General features: G+C 42.1%; 2 protein-coding genes across 3 annotated transcripts; both read left to right on the top strand.

Moving 5' to 3' along the window:
* Positions 1 to 1,694: 1,694 nt before the first annotated feature.
* On the top strand, positions 1,695 to 10,471 carry TIPRL (TOR signaling pathway regulator). 2 transcript variants are annotated; one of them, XM_082488949.1, is made up of 8 exons: positions 1,695 to 1,915; positions 4,863 to 5,042; positions 5,842 to 5,941; positions 7,097 to 7,228; positions 7,637 to 7,732; positions 8,497 to 8,559; positions 8,833 to 8,854; positions 10,208 to 10,471. In XM_082488949.1, the coding sequence occupies exons 1-8, from the start codon at positions 1,815 to 1,817 to the stop codon at positions 10,237 to 10,239; spliced, it is 726 nt and encodes a 241-aa protein (XP_082345075.1). In that variant the 5' UTR covers positions 1,695 to 1,814; the 3' UTR covers positions 10,240 to 10,471. The 2 variants fall into 2 exon arrangements, with proteins under 2 accessions (XP_082345075.1, XP_082345074.1); XM_082488948.1 differs by lacking the exon at positions 8,833 to 8,854.
* Positions 10,472 to 14,182: 3,711 nt separating this feature from the next.
* SFT2D2 (SFT2 domain containing 2) lies at positions 14,183 to 20,504 on the top strand (the record flags this gene model as incomplete). The annotated part of the gene is made up of 8 exons (XM_082487742.1): positions 14,183 to 14,245; positions 15,027 to 15,113; positions 15,431 to 15,516; positions 16,622 to 16,703; positions 18,773 to 18,808; positions 18,932 to 18,990; positions 19,776 to 19,805; positions 20,465 to 20,504. 8 exons carry the CDS (start codon positions 14,183 to 14,185, stop codon positions 20,502 to 20,504), a joined length of 483 nt encoding a protein of 160 aa, XP_082343868.1.
* Between the last annotated feature and the right edge of the window lie 1,381 nt (positions 20,505 to 21,885).

Raw genomic sequence — 21,885 nt, 5'->3', positions numbered from 1 at the left:
GAGCGGGTCCCGCTGCAACCCCCCCCCGCCGCCCCGCCCCGGCCGCCGATGCCGGCACCACACTCACCGCCCGCCGCCGCCTCCGCCGTCAGGGCGGGAGGTTTCGGGTTACAGCGCCCCGGACCCCCCACAGCTGCCGCCGCTGCCGGCAGAGAGGCCCCGAGCCGCGGTCCGACCCTCCCCCGCCATGGCCATGCCCCCACCGGCCCGCCCCGCCGCCTCACCCCCCTCCCTGGCCTCCCCGCCCGCCATTTTCTCTGCCGCCGCCCCCCCAGCCGGAGCCCCCAGCACAGCCCGGGCCCGGCAGAAGGCTCCCCCGGCCGGGTCAAGTCCGGCCGTGAGCGGCCTGAAGAGACGTGAAGGGGGCACCGCCGCACCGCCTCCACCCCGGGGCACGGCGGGGCTGGCTCCTGGCAACCCTCCTCCGCGGGAAACGCAGGAACTCAGTCAAAGGGAGGGGATCCATTTTTACACAGATCAGGTGAAGCGACTCGCCCCGGCACACGGCACAAGTCGGTGGCAGAGAGGGGCAGATCCTAACGGCTAGGCTTCCCACGCCCCAAACTGCTATTAAAAGTAATGCAGAGTGGATTTTGGGAGGGATGTCTTCCCTCACACACACCTGAAGGTGGGGGCAGTATAAAGGGTGAAGGATAATTAAATGACGCGCTTGTGCATCCCTAACTCCCGGCTTCCCCACACGGCCCTTAAGCGCGGGGGACGAGGGCTCCGACGGGAGCCTGCTGCGTTTTGGTTGCTCTCCGTGATGTGGAAGAGTCGGAGTTTTTCACGACATGGGTGTCACCTTGCCCTGGCCGCTGTCTCGGCTGGCCCCGGCGCTGTGGCAAGGAGCCGGACCGCACACCGCGCCCCGGGGAGTCGGCCCGTCCGTCCGAGAGCACGCAAAGGCAGTACAAGCGCTCAGCCATCGCTGCTGGAAGAGTGAATTATGTGACATGCTCAACCCGTTCTACTGATGCTTTTCTACAGGATTTTAAGCTTACCACGCCACCACACCTTGACTTCCCCCCCCCCCTTTTTTTTTTAAACACATCACCTTTGGAAAGCATTCAGTCAGATACCCAACCAGCACAGGGGATTCCGCGTGTACGCCCGCACCTACACATGTAGTACCTGCAGCAGCACACGGTGACTGTACGCTAGAGCTCGGTAACGCTTGTTGAATACGCCCCGGGAGCACCAGGGCTGTAGAGCTCCCCGTTACCGCTCTCACACACACCAAACACCACCACCACCACCCCCCCAGCAGCCCCGCCGCAGGAACCCTGCCCTGGGGCACAGACGTGCCGCCCGGAGAGCTCCATGACAGGACCGTGGCAGGACCGGAGCCGCCCTGTCGCGCTCGGGCTGGGCGCCGGGGGTGCGGCCGGAGGCACGAACGCCCGCCGGGCACACGCACGTTTCGCACCGGCAGCGCCGGCCGCTGCAGCCCGGTTCCCCAGGAACAGCGGGCTCCGGTAAGCTCGCTGCCCCTTCTCGCCCCACCGCAGCGCCGCCGGGCAGAGGAGACCAGAGACACCCCAAGGCACGACAGCGCCGAGCCCCGCCGGGCTGCAGGTCCCTCCCGGCCGGCAGCACAGCTAGCCCGCCCCGCAATACGTCACCTCCTGCCGCCGCACGGCTTCCCCGGAAGCGGAAGTCGCTTGAGGCGGCGGTTCCGGCGGTGCCGTTGCTGCAGTTAGGGGTGTACGGGCTGCCGCGGAGAGGCGAGGCGAAGCGGGGCGGGCTCCGCCGCCGCCCCTTCCGGCCCCTCTTGCCTTCTCCTCGGCGGGGCTTTCCCCCTTGTCTCCGCCATGCACCCCGTTTTCCAGAGTAGCCGGCGCGACTTCACCTTCGGGCCGTGGAAGCTGAGCGCCGCCCGGACCCACATCATGAAGTCGGCGCAGGCCGAGAGGTGGGGCGGGGGTGGGGGGTGCGGGCGAGACGGTACCTGCGGTGCTGGCTGCCCCTCCGCAGGGCGCCCGGGGCTGGGAGCTCCCTTCCCTGATGGCTGGGGATTTGGGGCGCCTTCTCGCCTTGCACCAAAAATAGATAACGTCCCCCGGGCAGGGGAGAAGCTGTTTATTCCGGTAGCTCGGGGGTGGCTGGGGGTGTTCCCTCTCTTTTTACGAAGGTAAACTTGATTATTTGGCTTGAGAAACTGGGGTGATTTGGGTTGCACATGGTTTCCAGAATTTTGTTTTTAATGATTGCTAACGGTTTTGGAGATCTGGACCTCTGTGAACTGAAGCATGCTAATTAGAAGCCTGTTTTTCTTAATTACTTTTTAATGGTGATTAAGGTTCTTTTAAATGCGGTCCACAGACTTGTCATAAGCAATTTCGTGCTAATGGTTATTTTAAGACAGTGGATTTCATTAAAAATTTATTATTTGCTGTTTCCTTGGAGTAGTAATTTCCACTGCTGTCAGACTGTTGGAGAAGATGCTCCTGTGTCAGCATCAAGTGCTTAAGTCAAATTTGCTAATGTGGAACTTAACAGTTCAGCTGTGTAGTGCCATCGATGACCTCAGTGGCAATTTGACAGATACTTCTTGGTTTCAGTTTCTGGAATACAAACATGGAAATCTTCTTAGTCTTGTTAAAAACATTTTCATTCATGTTGTTCTTAACTTTTCTGATGGTAATTTGTTTGATAAAGTCCCATGTCTTGAAATGTTATGTTTGAGGATTTTTTATTACAGTAAACTGTTATAGTTTACTATATAGCATAGTATAATGCTAATTTTTTTAACATAATGACGTTATACTAATGTTTTTTAAAACTGGATATCTGCCTTAAAACAAGTAAAAACTATGATTCTTCCTCCATCTTTATCCTATGTTCAATGCCTAAAATAATTTTCTCAAACTGGTTCTGACTAATGGTCCTTTAGTTTTTGCAGTTACAGATAAGAAAACTTGAATCCTGCGATTTAGTCATTTTTCTGTGATGTCAAGTCAAGATCCAGCTAAAGCTGTACCTGTGTCCTGCAGGAGAAGGAGGGCTATTATTAGAGTATCTCATTTTTACAGTGTGTTTGTGAGGACTTATTTTGTAGGATGGTACTTCTTAAAAATGAAGATCTTTATTCTTAAGATAAGGAGGATGTTAACTCTCGTCATTATCTGTAAACAAGGGAGAGACTTCAACTGCCAGTCTAGAAGCCCAATTGCTTCCTGTACTCATCTTCTGATCTATTCAGTTTCTTTAATTACAGCTATAAAAAACCAACCAAACAGCAACAAAAAAAAAAAAAAACAAACAAAACAGTCATCTCTGTAATTTTCAGAAATTACCTTTATCTGTTTAGATGTTTTTGAGGGACACACAATTTCTCAGAACGTGTTGAAAAAGGCTGAAAAGTAAAGTTGCAAGAGCCACAACACAAGCCTGAAAGAACACAGGATTTTGCAGGGTAGGGAAGTCCAAAATTAGCTGTTTACCTGTAGGTCTTGGTACTCAGCATGAGATCCCCAAAACAATTCCTACACTTCAAATTTGAAGGGTCAAGAACTATCCAGTTGCAGTGCTTTTAGTCAGTTTCCTTTTATAATGTATTTTTCTTGGCATTTTGCCTTTTTTATTGATTGGGGAACATCATTAGCATCTGTAGGAGTTTTATTTCTGGCAAACACATATCACAAAAATCCCATCTGCAACCTCTGTGGGAAGGTGAAGAATTAAATTTGCCATAGCTGAGAACTCATTTCTGTGCTGGAGTTGGTCTTTGCAGGTCAAGGCACCTGCATGTGATGAAATGGAAACATTTATAACTTTATTCTGCCTTCTCTGGGAAAGATATAGTGTCTTATTCTCTGGGTCTACAAATTTGCTATTTTTGTTTCAGTTTGGTTAATGTTCTTTTGTATGCAGGGTCACAGAAATAACCACTGTTGTTCAGGAAGGCCTTACTATCAATGTGAAAGTTGCGATTATGACACTTCCTGGACGCCCTCCCTGCTTTAGTCTATTTCCTAAAGTTTTCTTCTCTCCAGACATCATGTATTTCTTTTTGATCTTGATAAGTAAAATAGGTAGTGGTAGCGAGGAAAAGAAGTATATGAAGCCTTTAGATAAATAAGGTCAGTGTGTATATAAAGTGGTGTTACATCTGTGTGTGTGCATTTTTATATAGTGTATGTATATATATATGTATGAATAAATATAAAGATTGATATAAAATAAAAAGTGAAATAGGGTGATTTGAGATTTTCCACAGGGATCATACTTATTTGGTTCAGGCAGTACTTTGTTCCGTTGGGTTCGTGGCTATGGCTGTGGCTTTCATGCTTAAGGTTACAAATACCGGCATGTATTCTTTACCAGCTTGAGAAAGTAGTAGAGCACTGTAGTGTCTTCTGCACTTGATTTTTTTCATATATTCTGCCAGGGTTGTTTTCAGCCCCTTTTTTGTAGGCTTGTAAATTTGGAGGTATGAATCACTGTGTAGTGAATATAAAATTGCTGACAATGAGCGCTTGTTCCTAAAACTTCTTTCTGGGTATCTGCCGAAGTAGTTCATGGACCATCCAGCGGTTTGCTACAACAGGTTGAAAGCTGCTATTTCATGCCTATCAGATATTGTTTTGATTCCTCACGTATGAAACTTTTGTATGAGCCTGATGTAGAAGGAATTTTTTAGTAATACTTTTATGGTGGAAAAGTCACTTTGGATCAATGACCCCATAATTCATGTCAAACTATTAAACTGGGAAAAGAACAAAGTCTTGCAGAACATACTGATGATCTGTCTTCTAAATTACCACGGTCTAAAGGATGCTTATTCCAGAACAAGGGCTGTTTTCACTGAGCTATACCTGACTGATCTCTTTTCATGGGACTTTTATTTTTCTGTGCAGGTTGGCTGATGAATTGCACATGCCTTCCCTGCCAGAGATGATGTTTGGAGACAATATCCTAAGAATACAGCATGATCACGGTTTTGGAATTGAGTTCAATGCAACAGATGCTTTAAAATGTGTCAATAACTGTCAAGGTATGATCAAAGTGGCTTGTGCAGAGGAGTGGCAAGAGAGCAGGTACAGTATTTTATCACTAGCGGGCAAGTACTGGTGTGTTGTATGTGAAACTGTCATAAAGTAGTTAAAAGAAAACCCGGAACTCCTGAAGACCGTGTTGCATTTGATTCTACTACGGATACGGTGTGATCACAGAAGGCACTTAGCTTTTCTTGGCCGTGATCATCCTCTCAATTGGGTCAGCTATATTTTTCAGCTGTCTTGGCTTTCTTAGAATAAACTACAAGTTAACATGGCTTAATGCTGTTTCTGTTTATTCAAACTCATAGGGCCTCAAGCTTTACAAGACTGTATTGTGTGCAAAATGCTGTACGTGTTGAAAATCTTAGCCTTAGGAATATAGAAGAACAATTACCGTGCATCAGAACTAATTGTACTGCTTAGTATTTATGAAATGAGTTGCAGAGCACCTAGACATAAAGCACAGAGAGAAATCAAAGCTGTCATGAAAACTCAGGCAAATAGCAGTGTTGGCGATTGCTGTGTGTTGTCAGCAGATTGCTTTCTGCCTACTTAAAGAAAAAATGATCTTGAAATACCAATTTTTCAACAACATTGAACTAAAATCATTATTTTTGACTCATAGGACTGAGATTGTGTTAGCACAGGAATTCTGGTAACGGTTTTATAATTTATTATGGAAACATGTGAAAGAAGCAATACTTCATCATTGCAGCACAGATGCTGCTGCTGTTTTTCTTCTTGAAGAGCGTGGAAATCCTAATACATAATCTTATGTGAGGTTGTAATTTTTTAAGAATTACTATAAAGCATGCTGTTTTCTCTTTCGCTTCTTCAGGAGTGAGACTGAGCACACTAAGGACGTTGTCAAGCCATATGATTGGACTTACACAACAGACTACAAAGGAACTTTGCTGGGAGACACCGCAACATTAAAGGTAACCATTTGTCCTTGTTAAATGCTGATTGCATATTGTTTCAGTCAAACAAAGCTTAGAAGCTGTCGTTTACTTTTCTATAGGCTTCTGTAAAATCTTACAGGCTTCATTGTTTTTGACTTCAAAGTATAGTTTGGGCTTTCCATGTCTCTCAGCATGTTACCCTAATCAAATCATGGCTTGTTTTCAGAACTTATTTTTTTAAAGCATTTTAGGATTATATAAAAGGGTGCCATTGTGTCCCTTAGTGAAGACTTACTCTGAGAGTAAAGCACACGAGAATCCTCAGCACTTGCTGGATGCCCCTCTGAAGCCCCGAGCTCCTCACACACAACAGAACTATCAGCTGTGTAATTCTCTAGTACCTTTACCCTTTGTTGCTTGGCAGTTTGTGTAAGCAAATATGTAGATCTGGCTGCTTTTAATGACTTTATGTTTTTTTGAAACAGTAACGCCTCATATCGAAATTGACAAGCCCTCTCTTGTCTTTATTTACTTTAAAATAAGACTGGAGTTCCCAGCTTCTCTTTACTGTATGCAGATCACTTGCTACTAAGCAGATAATCTATATTAATTCACTAGGATTGCATTAGTTATAGATCACTTGAGTTATTCTGGAATTAAAAGTACAGCACAGAAATAAATGACGCCTTGTTGGCTTGTAGTGTTTAGGCAGCCAAAGTGCATGAGTGTATATGGAGACAAAGAGATGGAAAACATACATGATTTGCATGGAAAGACTTTATTAGAATCCTGTGCAGGGTTTGTCATTGGCTAGAGATACTAAGTGGATGGAATACTACTTATAACACAGAACTTCTCATTTGTATGTTAAACACAAGGCATCTTCAAATGTTTTCAAATACAGAAGGTGAGCAGGATTGTTTGCAGCTGAAACCCTACTGAGCCTGTACCTGGAGGGCACTTTATTCAGAATTTTCCACTCTTGGTTTTTGCTTTGATTGATGTTTCCTCTTGGAAACTTTAGTTTTAATTTTAACTTTTTTCTTAGAGTTTTGGGATGTTTTAAGCTTAGTGTCCTAAAAGCTTTTTCCTTTATAAAACTAACAATTTTAGGATTTAAAAGATCGGGACAAACTGTATGTAGTTTGGCAACCAATTAATATGCTAACTGTTCTTAATCTCTTTCCTTAGGTTGTTCCTACAACAGAACACATAAATACAGAGAAATTAAAAGCCAGGGAACAAATTATGTTTTTTGAAGAAGTACTCCTCTTTGAAGATGAACTTCATGATCATGGAGTATCAAGTTTAAGTGTAAAAATAGTGAGTACTAAGAGGTGTATACAAGATGCTTGGTGACTCAGTTGGCTGATGTATGCAAAATGCAGCGACTTTTTGCATGTTGTTCCTTCTGGGATCTAAATTTTAAAATGCAGAGTTCTTTATCCTCGCTCTTAGAAATATAATCTTAATGAAAACTATGTTGGCTTGAAATCTTCCTGTCTGTTGCTTCAGGGAACAATCTTGTCCCTCTTTCTACATCCTGCCTAAGAATCTTTTGAGACTGTCCGCCCTGCTGTCCAATGATAGCTGTAACATATCAACAGCCCAAATTTTTACTTTACCACCAAAAGCTCCTTATACTATCTTTCGTTGTGAATATCTGATGTAGGTAACTGCACACTTAAAGTAAAACTACATACACTAAATGGAATGTCTTTATTTTTGCAGCGAGTCATGCCTTCCAGCTTTTTTGTGCTGCTGAGGTTTTTCTTGCGAGTTGATGGGGTACTTATCAGGATGAATGATACGAGGCTTCATCATGAGGTAAACCCTTATTTGTCATCATGAATATTTTACAGATGCTCCCTTGCCATGTTACTTTCAGAGAAGACCTGCTGATATCCCTGTAATTTAATACTGATGTTTGGGGGCGTAGAGGTTACCTGAACTGAACTTTCAAGTGTATTTTGTTGTTATGGTGGTGCTGAAGTAGCAACTAAGTGCTGGATGCCACAGGGTTAGGTATTATATGAGCAGAGTAGGCAACCCTTTCATGAAGTAATCGCTTAAATGTATTTGTCAGACACAGATTAGAGAGGATGTACAAGAGGAAAAACTGGCAATGGTAAATGGTGTGATACTGTTCTTATCCTTGTCTCCGAGTAATTGTTTTTTGGCTTGTCTAATAAATGATGGCAAGTTTTAACTTGCAAGTAACTGTCCATACTACATTGAGTTCTAGTATCTCATAAATAATACAGAACATAACGGTTGTGGTTTGCTTATTTTGTCTAGTTTTATGCATACTGATGTAGGAGGTCTAGCTGAGTAAAGATTACCAAGCATATTCAGTCATAGAATTTTTTTTTTCCATGCATGCACGCAGAAAGGTGACTTTTGGGAAAGAGAACATTGCTAAACATCTTTCTCTGTCTTCGTGAATTTGAACGTACGTTTCTGCTCCCAGGTGAAAATCTGTGGTCACCCAAATTCAAATGCTTACTCAATTCAATGTATTTAAAATGCTTATTTTGCACTGGTACTAGATGATAATTTTGTAATGGATTTTTGCCATTTTTTCCCATTAGGCTGACAAGGCCTACATGTTGCGAGAATATACATCCAGAGAAAGCAAAATATCAAGTTTAAAGGTATTGCATTTTTTAAATGTGTTTTTTTCTGTCTGCTTTTTAAAATTATTTTATGGTCAGCATAGAAAATACTGTGTAAGTCATTCTTTGTTAGGTTTGGAATCTGTACAAAGGAAAAACCTTTCTGCTTGTGCAACATTTATTTTGCGGATTTAAGGGCAGATTTGCATTTGTAAATGCTCAGATCCATTGATCGCATGACAAGATATGGGATTAGGTTACTTTTTCTACTTTTGAATTATCAAGATTTTTTTAATTATTTTTTTTTTATAGAACTGTTCAGCCACAAAATCAGGTAGTTCATGTTCCATGATGCTAAATTTCATGCATGCATGCTTGCAAGTGGTATTAGGGCTTAAGATCTGTTTGGTAATAGACTCATTCAGTTTTTCTCAAATAAGTTTAATACCCCCCCCCCCCTAAAACTCTAATAAAGGCTCAGAACAATTTATGGCATGTTTCAAGTTGCAGCTGTTGATTTTTATTCTTGACCCAACACCTGATCTTGGGCATTCTTGTTATTTTCCTTCTCCCTTGTTTTTCCTTCACCTGTAAAAAGTTACTAATATGTTACTAACCTGAAGGAATATTTTTGCAAAATATTTTTGGGTGGTCTTTTTTTTTTGAGGAAAGGGGCACTGTGTCATTTCTTAACAATTTATGATCCCTATAAACAGGACTAGATCCAGACATGAGCTTTTTGAGTTTAGTGTTTTTTAAAATCAGTGATCTAGGGTTTACTTGACCTCTTCTTTAAAAATTATCATCTACGCTGATAAATAATTTTTACTGTCTGTTGTTATAGAGAGGAATGCATAAGGCTTTTCAGTTCCCTAGATCAGCTTGCATAGGTAAAGTGAAAAAGATTCCTGCTTCACTTAGGTTTGAAACAATTGAAACAGCAGTATGATTCCTTGCATGTTAAAGGTAGCCAAAATCCAGGTTGCCTTTGAATAGTTCTGGATACACTTCTTAAAGAATGTTGTTAGAAAGTTTGAAGGTGGTTTGCTCAGTATAGATTTTTTTTTTTCATCAAATATCTTGTATGTAGTGAAGTTGTCTACAGGAATGTCCAGAGAAAGATGCTGATTAACTTAATGAAAACACCTAATTTCTTCAAATACAAAGTTAAAATCCAATGAGTTTTAGTATTTCATATAAATGTCTGTGGTGGACTTCATAAAAGTCAGATAAATGTTGAGGTATATCAATTAGCAATAGCTAAATCTGAGCAACTCCAATGAATATATTGCAACGACTAGAAGACATTAAGCATGGGATCCCTTGTAGCCATCCCAGTCTCATCTAGAACTAGACCCTCAAAAAGACTGTTTGTTACATTCAAATGATAAATATATATTTTTTAATAACATTGTAGCTGTTCATGAATGTCTCTGGCTTTCTTATGCTCTTACAATCTGCTGCTTGAAAACATTAAATACCTCTCCTTAGCGTATTGATCCACACAATGAGTAAAAGACATATAAATTTGAAGTTATAAGTTAACTTTTAATAATTATACCTGACTTCAGGTGTTTAAATCGGGTAAATTATAGATTAATTGTTTGTAAAAGTTTGGGTTTGGAATACCTTTTTTTTTCCCTCCTCCTTTCATTTGCTTGTTTCATGTAAAATTTTTGCTTCTTAGCACGTTCCACCTTCCCTGTTCACGGAACCTAACGAGATCTCTCAGTATCTACCCATAAAGGAGACAATCTGTGAAAAACTAGAATTCCCAGAGAAGCTGGAGCCTAAACCAGAAGCATCACTGGAAACCGTGTGTGTTAAGTCTAAATAAATGTGACTTTATATGGACTTGAAGTACACTGGAGATAATGTGATCATGTAACCGTTGCCGTTGGGGGGCAGTTTCACTACGAGTGGAATAAAGAATTTGGCTAATTTTTCTATAGCCCTGAGAGAAAACATTTCAAGTAGGTTTTGCTAATGGTGTTTTTTGTTTGTTTGGGTTTTTTTAACCTGTATCTGGAGTTAATGATAGACTGGTGGTGAGTTATAGTCTTCAACAGCATTGGAGAAAGAGTCTCACAATTAAGATTACCGGTTAGGCAGGAGTATTGTCTGGACCCTCCACCACAAACACTTCTATGAAGATTTTGTTATTGCTGCTTCAGATACTAAGAGACTACTGGAGTCGTAAAATTGGCATGATTTTATTTTTATTGAGAAATCATCCAAAAAAATAAAATTAAAAAATAGATTTTCCTCTGCATTTATTTTGAGCTGTCAGTCCTAAACTACACATTTTGCTTGGCTTCCCCTACTGTGAGCTGATAACCAACTAAGTTACTTTTTGGAGTCTCTGATCCAGACTCTAACTTAAGAATATTCATTTCATCTGAGCATAGGTTTAAGGAAAAAAAAATAAATTGTATTTGTTTGACACTATAAAGGTAAAATTACCTTATTTGTGAGGCATTAACTCCAGAGCAGGAGAAAAGCTGGATGTTAAGAGAGACACACACTGGTAAGTCTCTTCACAAATACTAGTTTAATCTGATGTCAGCCAGATTTTTCTAGGCAGTTCTGGAGACTATTACTTGGGGTCTGTATGCTGCTACAGTCATGTACTACATTGGAAACACATTGTATTGTATTGACCTTCTCTTGGACGTATGAGATGGTGCCCATGTGTGATGCTGCCCTGACAGTCACATCGCTAAATTGCAGAGTGGCTTATGGCTGGGGAAGAGTTTAGTCTCTAATGCCTAAAGGATGCTGGTATTTGCAGTTTGAGAAACAAGATCCAATACAGCTTTAAAAGGATGCTAGCATGTATTCCAGATACGTCATTTTGGTTTATTTTTAAAATTCTTTAAGTTCTGATATTAATGGAAGTGTGATCACATGTATAGTCATGGGTTTAACTCAACACGTTGTAGATTAAACTTTAAATATTTGTATTGCTTTTGGAAAGCCTAAATTATGTTAATAGTTTGGCCTAAGAATGGGGGAGCTAAACAGACTTGTCTAGATTTACTGCTCACACTCAATGAAGTGCAAGAAGCAAATGACTAGCGAAAAGCAGGCCTCGTGGTTTAAGGTGATGGCAGATAAGGATGTTAACACATTCTGATGACTTGGAGTTTTTTGTTTAAAAAGCTTCATATTCTACACTGCAAGGCTTAATAGAAACAACCCACCCCAAAACCTGGTATTCAACCAGGGCTTTTGAGAAATGGTTTTCACTTAGAGAAGACTCTGAGATTTTTAGGAAAAAAGTCTACTGCCATCTAAGTGAATGTTTTCTTGATAAAAACAAACACATTTTATTTCGCTTTCATTTGAGGCAGCCTGGTCTAATGAATTTTTCATAAGGTCAAAAGGCAAGAACTAACTGCAGTTTTTGGTGTGTCACTGATTTACTCTAACCACAAGGAAGTGGCTTCTCTGTGCCTCAGTTCCCTGTATGTAAAAATGAGAGTTAATACATGCCTACCTCCCTGGGGGTTTGTGAGGATTATTTTGTAAAAAGTTATTGATTAGAATATTTTTTTTTCCTGACTACACCTTCAGCCTTATCTTTGGAATCCTTTGGAAAGGATTACTGAAAAAAAATTCTTATGATCTGTAGGATAAAATGAGTGAAGAGAACTGAAATGAAACAGTCTCTGACTGTTTAATTACTACCAGCTGAACATGATCTGGGTGAGTGCATTTATGGCCACTTTGAAATAGAGGTGAGGTCCTCTATATTCCCCATTAGAGTCCTAAATTTTGTTGGCTTTATTTCATCTTCCTCTACTTGTTTCCTAAAGATTTTAGTGTCAGGATGAAGAAGGGTCTGCAAATGAATGCAGCACGGAAGTGATCAAAATTCACTTGGTAAGAGAAGATTATTTAGGTCCACTTCAGTGATAGAGGGATATGGAAAAGGAAGGGAACAACAAAGGGGGGTGAAGAGATTTCGCTGGTGGAAGTAAATCATGGCACTTCTTTTACTCTAAGCATATATTTTATATGCGTTAAAGGCTTATAAAAACACATTTTAAAGCTGGTAGTGACTCAGAGGAGAGCTGATGTAGTGCTAGCATGAAGGAAACTATATCCGCATTCGTTAGTTGAAACTGTGATTTGGGTTTGGTCAGTGATGCTAACATTAAGCTCCATTGGGCTAAAGTATAGTGGGGGGTGGAAACCCACAGCATTGGAAAGGGTGCTCTGCATGTTTAGCTTATACTGTGCATTTTATCTTGTCCATCATACGTACCAATTTGTGACCTGCTGATACAGTTGTCTTGAATGGACTTGAATCCTGAATATATAGATATGTGATATCCATCTATTTTGGGTGCTGTGCATTTAAGTGGAACACACATGTTGGAGAAATCACAAGAACATGTTTAGGAAGTTACAGTTACTACAAAGTAAAACTTGGAGCACTTTGTGACTCTTTTACACCACACAGTTTATCAAGAAGCAGCAGTATAAACTGGTGTACCGCAACCTCTCTGGTACAAATTTTCCTCAGCAAATTACCACTTTGTATACATAATCTTAGTGGGAGGGGGTGGGGTGATTCTCCAGCTCTTTTGTGGCAAGTTTAACATGTGGCAGTTTATATTCCTTCTTGTATGTCGCTAAATAAAATGTACCAAACATTTTATAGTTCTGTTTTTATCTGAGCAAAATAAATTGAAATAACTACTCACAACGCTGAATTTTGCTTGCTAGTAAGATGTTACATCCGTGTGCCATTGCCTGTCATCGGACCACTCCGGCTAGCTATGAAAATTAGGTGAGAATTTCAGAATGGGGGAGGAGCCACGGTAGCAAAATGAAATCTATATTACTATTTCTATAAGCTTCCCCGTTGCCAAGTAATGGCTTCAAAAGTGGTGGGAGGAAATAGGATACAACTAGAGAAGTGGCAGAAGGCGTGGACTATTTTCTGAAGCCTGGAAAATACTAGGCGAGTTTCGATGTCAGCTATTGTATGCTTGGAAAAGTAAGAAGCGCCTGGGAAAGTGGGGAGTGTTTGCGGTCTCTTAAATAACCCAAACCAAACCTATAAATTACTATGAAGGTAATCTCTCTGCCACACGAACCTGGGAACGGGCACTCGTGTGGTCTTCCCTGACCTCACTGATTTGGAAGGTTTGTGGTACGGAAGTTTGCACACCCGCTCCAGGAGAGCTGTCACAGGGCGGCTGGAGTGTCCGGGGGGCACAGCACAGGTCCAGCTACACCTTTTCCAAGGGCCTTTCTCCCCTCAGCGTCCCTCACCCGACACCCCCCGGCCCCGTGACGGTGGGGCACCGCCTCAGAAGCCCAGGCGGGCTGTGTCTCTGACCGCAGGGCTCACCGGCGCTGGGGGCGCCTCCAGCCCTTCCCCCCACTGCCCCCGGGGGACTCACCGGCGCTTCACCGGAGGCGGCTGTTTTCTCCCCGTCACCGCCGGATGCGGTCCCTCCTCCCCCGCCCGGCGAACTACATCCCCCGGCAGCCTCCGCGCCGTCGCCGCCGGCCTTCATCTACCTGCCGAGCGCAGGTAGCCCGCCGCGGCGCGGTGCATGCCGGAGCTGGTAGTCACTGAGGAGGGGAAGGGCAGTCCGGTCGTGAGTGCGGCAGAGCCGCTCGGGCGTTGGCCGAGGCGGGCGGCATGGACAAGCTCAAGCGGGTGCTGAGCGGCCGCGACACGGAGGAGCCGAGCGGCCTGAGCGAGGTAACGCTCGGCGCCCCCTGCGGGGCGGCGGTTGGCGGGCGCGCAGCGGCGCGGGGTGGGGGGGCGCCTCTCAGCGCGGCCGCGGCCCCTCCGCGCCGGTCGGCGGGACTGGGCTGTGCCGCCTCAGCCCGTCGTTGGGCCTCGGGCTCCCCGGGGCGGAGCCGGCTAGGGGCTGCCGGGACCGGCGGTTCGTCTGGAGCCGGTCTCCGGACCTTTAACTCGCGCATAAAAATCCCCCGTGCTTTAATCCCGCCAGCAGCCGCTGCCGGGCGTGCCGCCGCCTGGGAAGGAGTTCCCTGTTTTCTGGGTTTATTTTTTTTTTGCGAGGGAGGAGGACGCGGTGTCTGTCCTGAGTGAGGCCGAACCGGCTGGGCACGGGAAGGCTGCTTGCAGCCAGCCTGAAAATAAGGCGGGGGGGGGGGGAAGATCAAGTGCCCCCGCACTTGCTCGGTGCGGGCAGGGAACAGGACCAGCCAAACAAACCAAGCGGACACCCCACCTCCACACCCCGGGTTGTTTGGAGAGCTGGCGGAATACCGAAAGTGAAAAAATGCCCGATGCCGGCGAGCGGGCTGGGGCTGGGGCTGGGGTGTGAGTCCCGGGTGCGGGGGCAGCAGCCGCGCTTCCCACGGGCCATCGACGAGGGTGCTTAAAAACTTGAGGCTCCGTTTGAGCTCAGACACGCCGTTTGGCATCTCGGAGGAAATTCACCCGCCTGGTAACGTGGCGAGATCTGTTAGTAAATAGTAACTCGCACTCTTGTTTTTCTCCTTGTTTCTAGGTTGTTGATGCAACTTCATTAGGTTGGGGCACCAGAGTGAAAGGCTTCATCGCTTGTTTCGCAATAGGATGCCTGTGCTCGCTTTTGGTAAGGACTTTTTGCTGGACCTCCGTAATAATTGAGTTTCAGGAGACCAAATAATTACAGCCCTGCTGTATGCTGTTGCTTGGTTTTTGTTGGGTTGGGTTTTTCTTGACTCTCTGGGGAAGACACCTGACTCGTTAAGAGTTCACGCGTTGAATCTAACTGGAACCAAGAATGGCAGTAAATGCAATTTACTTTTGTGTGTGTGTGATTCTGCAGTTTGGGTTTAAGTTTTCCTAAGACTTCTCTGATGTTGTGACATTTCTTGGATGTATTTCTTTTGCAACTCAAACCCAATATTAATTTATGTTCCTTTTTAGGGCAGTTGTCTGCTATGGGTACCAAAGAAAGGGCTGATGCTCTTTGCAGTATTTTATACACTGGGGAATATCGCATCTATTGGGAGGTAACAATCTTTTCATATTTGTTCCTAATAAAGGTGAGAAATTAAAGCAGAACGATGGGTGAAGGTGAAAAAGCGGTAGAAACTGTTGCATTTGTGTGAGAAGATTTGCTTATGTAGCTCATTCTCTTGTAACTGAATTTTAAAGAACAGCATTTCCCCAGTAGTGCCCTGAAATTGTAAAGAAAACTTTAATTTTGTTTATTTTTATTAGCAATGCATTCAAGGTAAAAGTTACTCACAGTAAAGAAGAATCAAACTGATGCTTTGCGCATTGAGTTTTGTGTTTTGTTTTTTTTTTTTTTTTTTTTTTGTTGGTTGGGTTTTGCCCACTCAAGATAAAAATAATTCTTTGCCATTTTGCGTTTGGTAATGTTCTGTGTGTTTTGGTGAATACAGTTGGTGCAGTCAGTCTGTCAGGGTAGGCCTGTTTGGTAAGCCTTCATGGCCATTAAGATTCCTGAAGTATAGCCCAGCTGACTTTGTGACAGGCACAAGCTTCTGTGATTGAGGAAACTTAAGAAGATGTTAGAAAGCACAAGGAATGGAATTGGAAATAATATAGTAATGAGGCAGAATAATATAGTACGTGAGGCAGAATTAGGTAATTCATGCAGTATCAATCACCAGGGCTCTACTCTAAATGAGGTCTGCAGATTTGGTAAGGGATCAGAGGATGGATCCAGGTCTGAGAACAGCCCTTTATGTAGAGGAATTGAGCTGAATTACCTGGTAACCCACAAAGAGCCTCTGTGGCTGGTGTTTTTAAAAGCAGGTTAAAAAAGCATCTGTCAAAAATGATCTAACCGAAGCTGATCTTGACCTGTGCTTCTAGCTTGATAGTTCTGCTCTGCTTTTGTTAATTGTAACCAAACAAGTGTGAATAAAAATATAAATACCTTGCACAAAGAAAAATAGGAATGGATTTTGCCTCACTGTATATCCTGTTTCTTCTGTTATGCAGCACTGATTATCATAACAACATAGTGTACTGATACCCTATATGATAGCAGACAATTTAACAAAATAACCCCCCTTAATGAGGAATCTTACCTAGTTTCACTTTTGCTTTTCTACCTCTGTGTTCATTGCGTTTTGTTTTTCACAGCACTCTTTTTCTTATGGGACCAATGAAACAATTGAAAAGGATGTTTGAGCCTACACGTTTGATAGCTACTATTGTTATGCTAGTAAGTATCAAAGGAATCAGTTTTAACTCATGCTAACCTGTAAACAATTTCCACTGTAAACTCATTTCATATACATTGATCTAACTATGCTCAAGACATGTTTGTGGGTGTATTTTTGGTTTGGTTTTTGGTGTTTTTTTTTTCCTCCTTAAAACATCAAACATCCTGCACGTCTGCTGTAGTGGAAAGGTATTTGTAGCGCCAGAAAACCACCTTCCTATTATGAAAGACTGAAGCTGAAGCCAGGTTATTATGCTGAATGAGCATTAAGGGTCTGTGGCTGGTGTGTGTGAACCATGCACGTGCTTTTTTAGGGTGCTTGAGGGCACAACATCATATTTTCATGTTGCTTAAAAGATGAAAGATGGGAAACTAGTTTTTAAAAGGCTGTACTATGGAAGTTGTTACATATTCTGTTTTGCATAATTTTGTCTTTTATGTTCTATCTGATTTGCTTTAAAGACCTGTGTCGGTATTTCTACCTTGATTAAAATTGTCATTTCCTGACAAAGCATTGGGAATCTCTATGCCTTGGTCATCTTGCATTGAAAGCACAGAAATCATCCCAGTTGGCTGATAGTTCAGGTATTGAAACTTACACGACACAATGAAATCACAAATCCAACACTCAACTGCAGTCATCCCTTGGAATTATTTTTATCTTCAGAAGGTGGGAATTGTGGCCAACCTTCTACTGGGAGGGTGTGTGTGAAAATTGCTTCTAAGTTTCAGACTCTTTCTTGTTTACAGTGCATGTGGTTTTCCACATTCCACTTTCCCATTTTCTCTTGAAGACTCTAAAATCTGGGAGGTGGTTTAACTTGCCTGAAACTGTCCTCCTATTTTTAGTGTGAATGTCTTCAGAGAGTTCGCTTGGCATCGGCGCTTCCTATTTTCTCTTTAAACATCCAGAGAGGCTGCAGGCAACTGATAGAGCTTGAGAAATTGACTGTGTATGCTCAAAGATCAGCAGCAGGGAAAAAGCCTACTGCATGGTGTGTTTGTTTTGTATGTATTTAGGATGCCTAGAGTCAGGAGAATGCCTGGAATGTCGTTCACTGGAATGAAACCAGTTGTTAGATGTATGATGTAGTATCTAGACCAATATACAATTCATCACCTTAAAACTAATGGGAAAACAACATTTAATAATCATGGTTGAGGTGAATGATTTCTTTGGCAATGCATGCGTTACTGTCTTGAACATGCAGTACTACTTTTAAATTATTTTTTTTTTACTCAAGAAGAAAAATACACATTATGGTCTCTAGTACACAATGGTATATATGTATCAAAAGGCTGTTAGATGTTGATGAAGAAAGATCAAGTATCAGTATCTGTCATAGCTAAATGAGCTCTTGTGTCTTAAACTGAAAATGAAAACTTGAACTAAAAGGAGGCTCCTGTTAAAACTGAGGGTTAAACCAGAAAATAATCCAAAATGGCTTACTAGTCCCAAAGATTTAACTGTAGTAAAGACACAGTGCAACTCTGAAAAAAGAAAAAGTGCCAGTGTGAATGGCTGTGCTGGACTTTATATTAAACAGGAGAGCTGCTAAGCAATAGCTGAAAGTTCTTGAAAGCTTATTGTAGTTTTAATTGGTAAGAAAGAAGTAAGGACATAATTTCAACCCCATGGTAACCTTGAGACTCAACAGGAAATGTGGCATGTACAGAAGCAGAAGGGCTAGCCTTCTAACTGAAAAGTGTTACTTATGCAAAACGATGATGTGTGGTGTATACCTATGACACCAGAAGTGTGTGGGATGAAGTAGGGACCTGCTGATGGTTCAAAAAAGCTGTAGGAACCTCTTCCTCTTCTTCCTTTGCAGCTATAAAATTATTTTCAGGAGATACCAGGCTGATATTTTCTCATTGCTGTAATTCACTTCAGAAATGTAATAGTGAGAGCATTTTAAATAAAGGGGAACTCTTATGCAGGATTGGATAAAAATATGAAATGATGTGATCTGTTTCTGTCTCAGTGAAGTAACCCATTATGGTGTTACAATATCTATAAAAGCTGGAGTTGTTCCTATGTGTAATAGAAACTGTTTGTTCTCTTCTAGTTGTGTCTCATACTAACACTGTGTTCTGCTTTCTGGGTGAGTCCTTGAGTCCTATATGTATATATAACTGGAGTATATTTTACAAATAAGATTCTTACACTGTTGTCTCATTGTCTGCTGTGCGTTTTTCCCCCCCTCCCTGCTTCTCTCCTCCTTCAGTGGCATAAGAAAGGACTCGCGCTCCTTTTCTGCATCTTACAGTTTTTTGCCATGGCATGGTAAGTGATTTCTTCCCCACACATCCCACTTTCTGTTGCACCTAAAGTCAGTAGCTGAATTGTGAGTGAATTTTGGCCTTGTGTGAGTTGGAAGGATGGAGAATTTTTATCTTGCCCGAGATGCAAGAGAATGCATCAGTGAGAAGCTGACTTGTTCCCACTTCTTCGTCTCTCACACCACTTCAGAGACTTTGGAGATGGAGCTCAGGGCTCCATTGCTGGGGGAAGTTCCTTTGAGCATGTTTAATTTCTGTGAGCTTGAAGTAAAACTACTTTTTTTCTTTCCCTTTTAAATCAATTTGTTGTTTACTGTCTGGTATTTCTCTTTTACACACCCCTGACTTTGTCTTATAAAGTCTAAGACCTTATAAGGTCTAATAAAAGACCTAGATATGCCAGTCAAATTAAGTGTCAGTGTTCTTTAAGTTAACATATCCTCTGTGTAACATCACAGAAGTAGTACAGAAACTGATATGAACCTCTAGCCAGCCCTTAAAACAAATCTTACCTGTCTGTAGGTGTTGGAGCGTGAAGAATATTGGATGCAAGAGAATTGCGTTTAAAACGCTTCTACAGTATGCCCTCCAATTTTGCCTTAGCGTTTCACAACCTGGCTGGGCTAAGATAACTTGCAAGGATACTCATTCCTGTTGCTCACAAACCAGAAATTCATTTTGGATGTGTATCTCGCATTTACCTGTTTAGAGCATCAGAGGGGTTGTTCTTCTTATTTGCCACTAATAAAATCTGACATGAAGAGTAACTTCAAAAATCTTTCTCCTTAGGTACAGCATTTCCTTCATACCATTTGCAAGGTAAGCTTCCCTACTCCCTTATTTTTTGTGATCTCAGGGTTTCATGATACAGAAGATTAGTTTATAGAAGCATTGTAATGCATGGCTTCAGAAATTTTTCCATGGTGGTGTTTTAGTGGGAGGAAATATATGTAGTTAAACCGGAAAAGGAAAGTAAGCATCTTCTGTAGTGGGAGAACACAAATGTAACAAAATGAGAGGACTTCCTATAAAAAATATGTAAGTGTGCTGACCACATGCTAAACTTAAGGCTTGCCTTTGGAATGCCTAAATGTTGGTCCAAAAGGCTGCTAGACAAATGTATTATTCTCTGTACCTTTTTTCCTGTGCTGCCCCATGAGCACTCTTCTGTGTCTGAGCACACAGTTCTCTATCCTGCTCCATCAACCTCACCCTTCTCCAGTGCACTGCCTCAATACAGGCTTACAGGTGTTGTTTCCATTGCAGTCGGGCAGGTGGATGGTGAGCAGACCCGCTTGTCCCTAATGCATTCCTGTAGTCATGCAAATTATGTAAGCACAATTAATATATAGTCAGCTGGTCTTTAAAGTCCTCAGTGACAGTGTGATAGCAGCATGGAATGAGTCTCATCAAGCAGCATAACTGAGGTGACTCTCTGTTGTTAATTTTATTTTTTTTTTTCTTTCCCCTTCCTGTAGGGATGCTGTGAAGAAATGTGTTTCGGTCTGCCTATCCTAACAGGAATACTGGATGCTTTACAAAGTTCTAGGAAGTATAGTAGAACTATGTTAAGATCACTGTGTATGTATTTTCCTACTTCTGTCTTAAACATGTGCCTTTCAGCTTATTAGAAGCTCCTTGTGTTAAATCCAATGTATGCAATTGCTTGGTTTTGTAAGCAATGGTGTCTGTAGCACAGGGTGTTCGTGATCAAATGAAGTTCAGTCTGGCAGAAGAACTGGGCGGAGACCCAGAATTTGTTATGATAAGTCTTATGTAAAATCATGCACTTGTTTGGCTTTGCAAAAGTAACAAAGTAATACATGAAGTCTGTAAAATGGAGACCTTGACTCTGATGGGACCATGCCAGTCTAGAGGATTTCTTTTGCAAGAAAAAGAAATCAGTTTGCAACTGATTACTTATTAAGAACTTGTTGTTTTGTTGTGTGTTGGTTTTTTGTTTTTTTTTTTAACAGCCTTATGTCACTTAATCTTTGCACTGTTTGCCTTGGATAATGGAATATTGGTATTCTTTCTTTTCCTGCCTCTCTTACAAAATTTTAGGTTTATGACACTTCTAAAAGATTTAATTCTAAATGAAAAGACTGTTTTGGAGTAAGTATGAAATTTTTGCATCTTTAAGTATTTAATTTTCATTTTAGACTGATGGAGTTTCCTTAAAATACATGAAAGGGACATCTTTGTAAAAACTTGTTCCTGTAGGAAAAGCACTTGCAAAATAAGGTTGTTAGAATTTTTCAGCTGCTGGGAACCTGAATTCTTTGCCTTGCCTACAGCTAATGGCAATACGTACAAGGCAGGAAACTGAAATTTTTCCGATGAAGCACTCTTCTCCCCCAGCTGTAGCACAGGAGCAGTGCACAGCCAAGGGCATGATAGATAAGCAGAGAGAATTTATGTATGTCCTTTCTCAAAGGACAAACTCTGTTGATAAGGTGGAAGTGGGCCATTGTTTAAGCAGTCTGGGTCGGGGAGAAGATGTTTTAACTTATTCACAAGTTCAGAAGAAAACTCTGACATTATTTTTTTTTTGGTAAGTGGATCAGTTTAATTTCTCCTAAAGCTCTTGGATACACTAGCGAACTACTGCTTTGAGGAGAAAGTAGAATTTTCTATTGCTTGTCTTAGCAAGGAAATTGTGTAACAATCTAGCTGCCAGCTCCAAACAAATGCTGAACAGTCAGTATCCGAATTCCAAGGCCACTCTACATTCTATCTTCTGAGCTATGTATAATCATTTACTCCCAAACCATTGCAGTGGTCAGTTGTTTAATATCTGAGCGCAGTTTCCTACTTCTGTGTGAGATACTGTTTAACTGCTTTCACCTATCCTCTTGCCAAACTGTCTTGCTGGAGTCAATGTCTATGAATATGGTTA

Source organism: Vanellus vanellus (genome assembly GCF_965231255.1).
Source record: "Vanellus vanellus genome assembly, chromosome: 1".
NCBI lineage: Eukaryota > Metazoa > Chordata > Aves > Charadriiformes > Charadriidae > Vanellus > Vanellus vanellus.
This window is presented reverse-complemented; position numbering and strand designations above follow the sequence as displayed.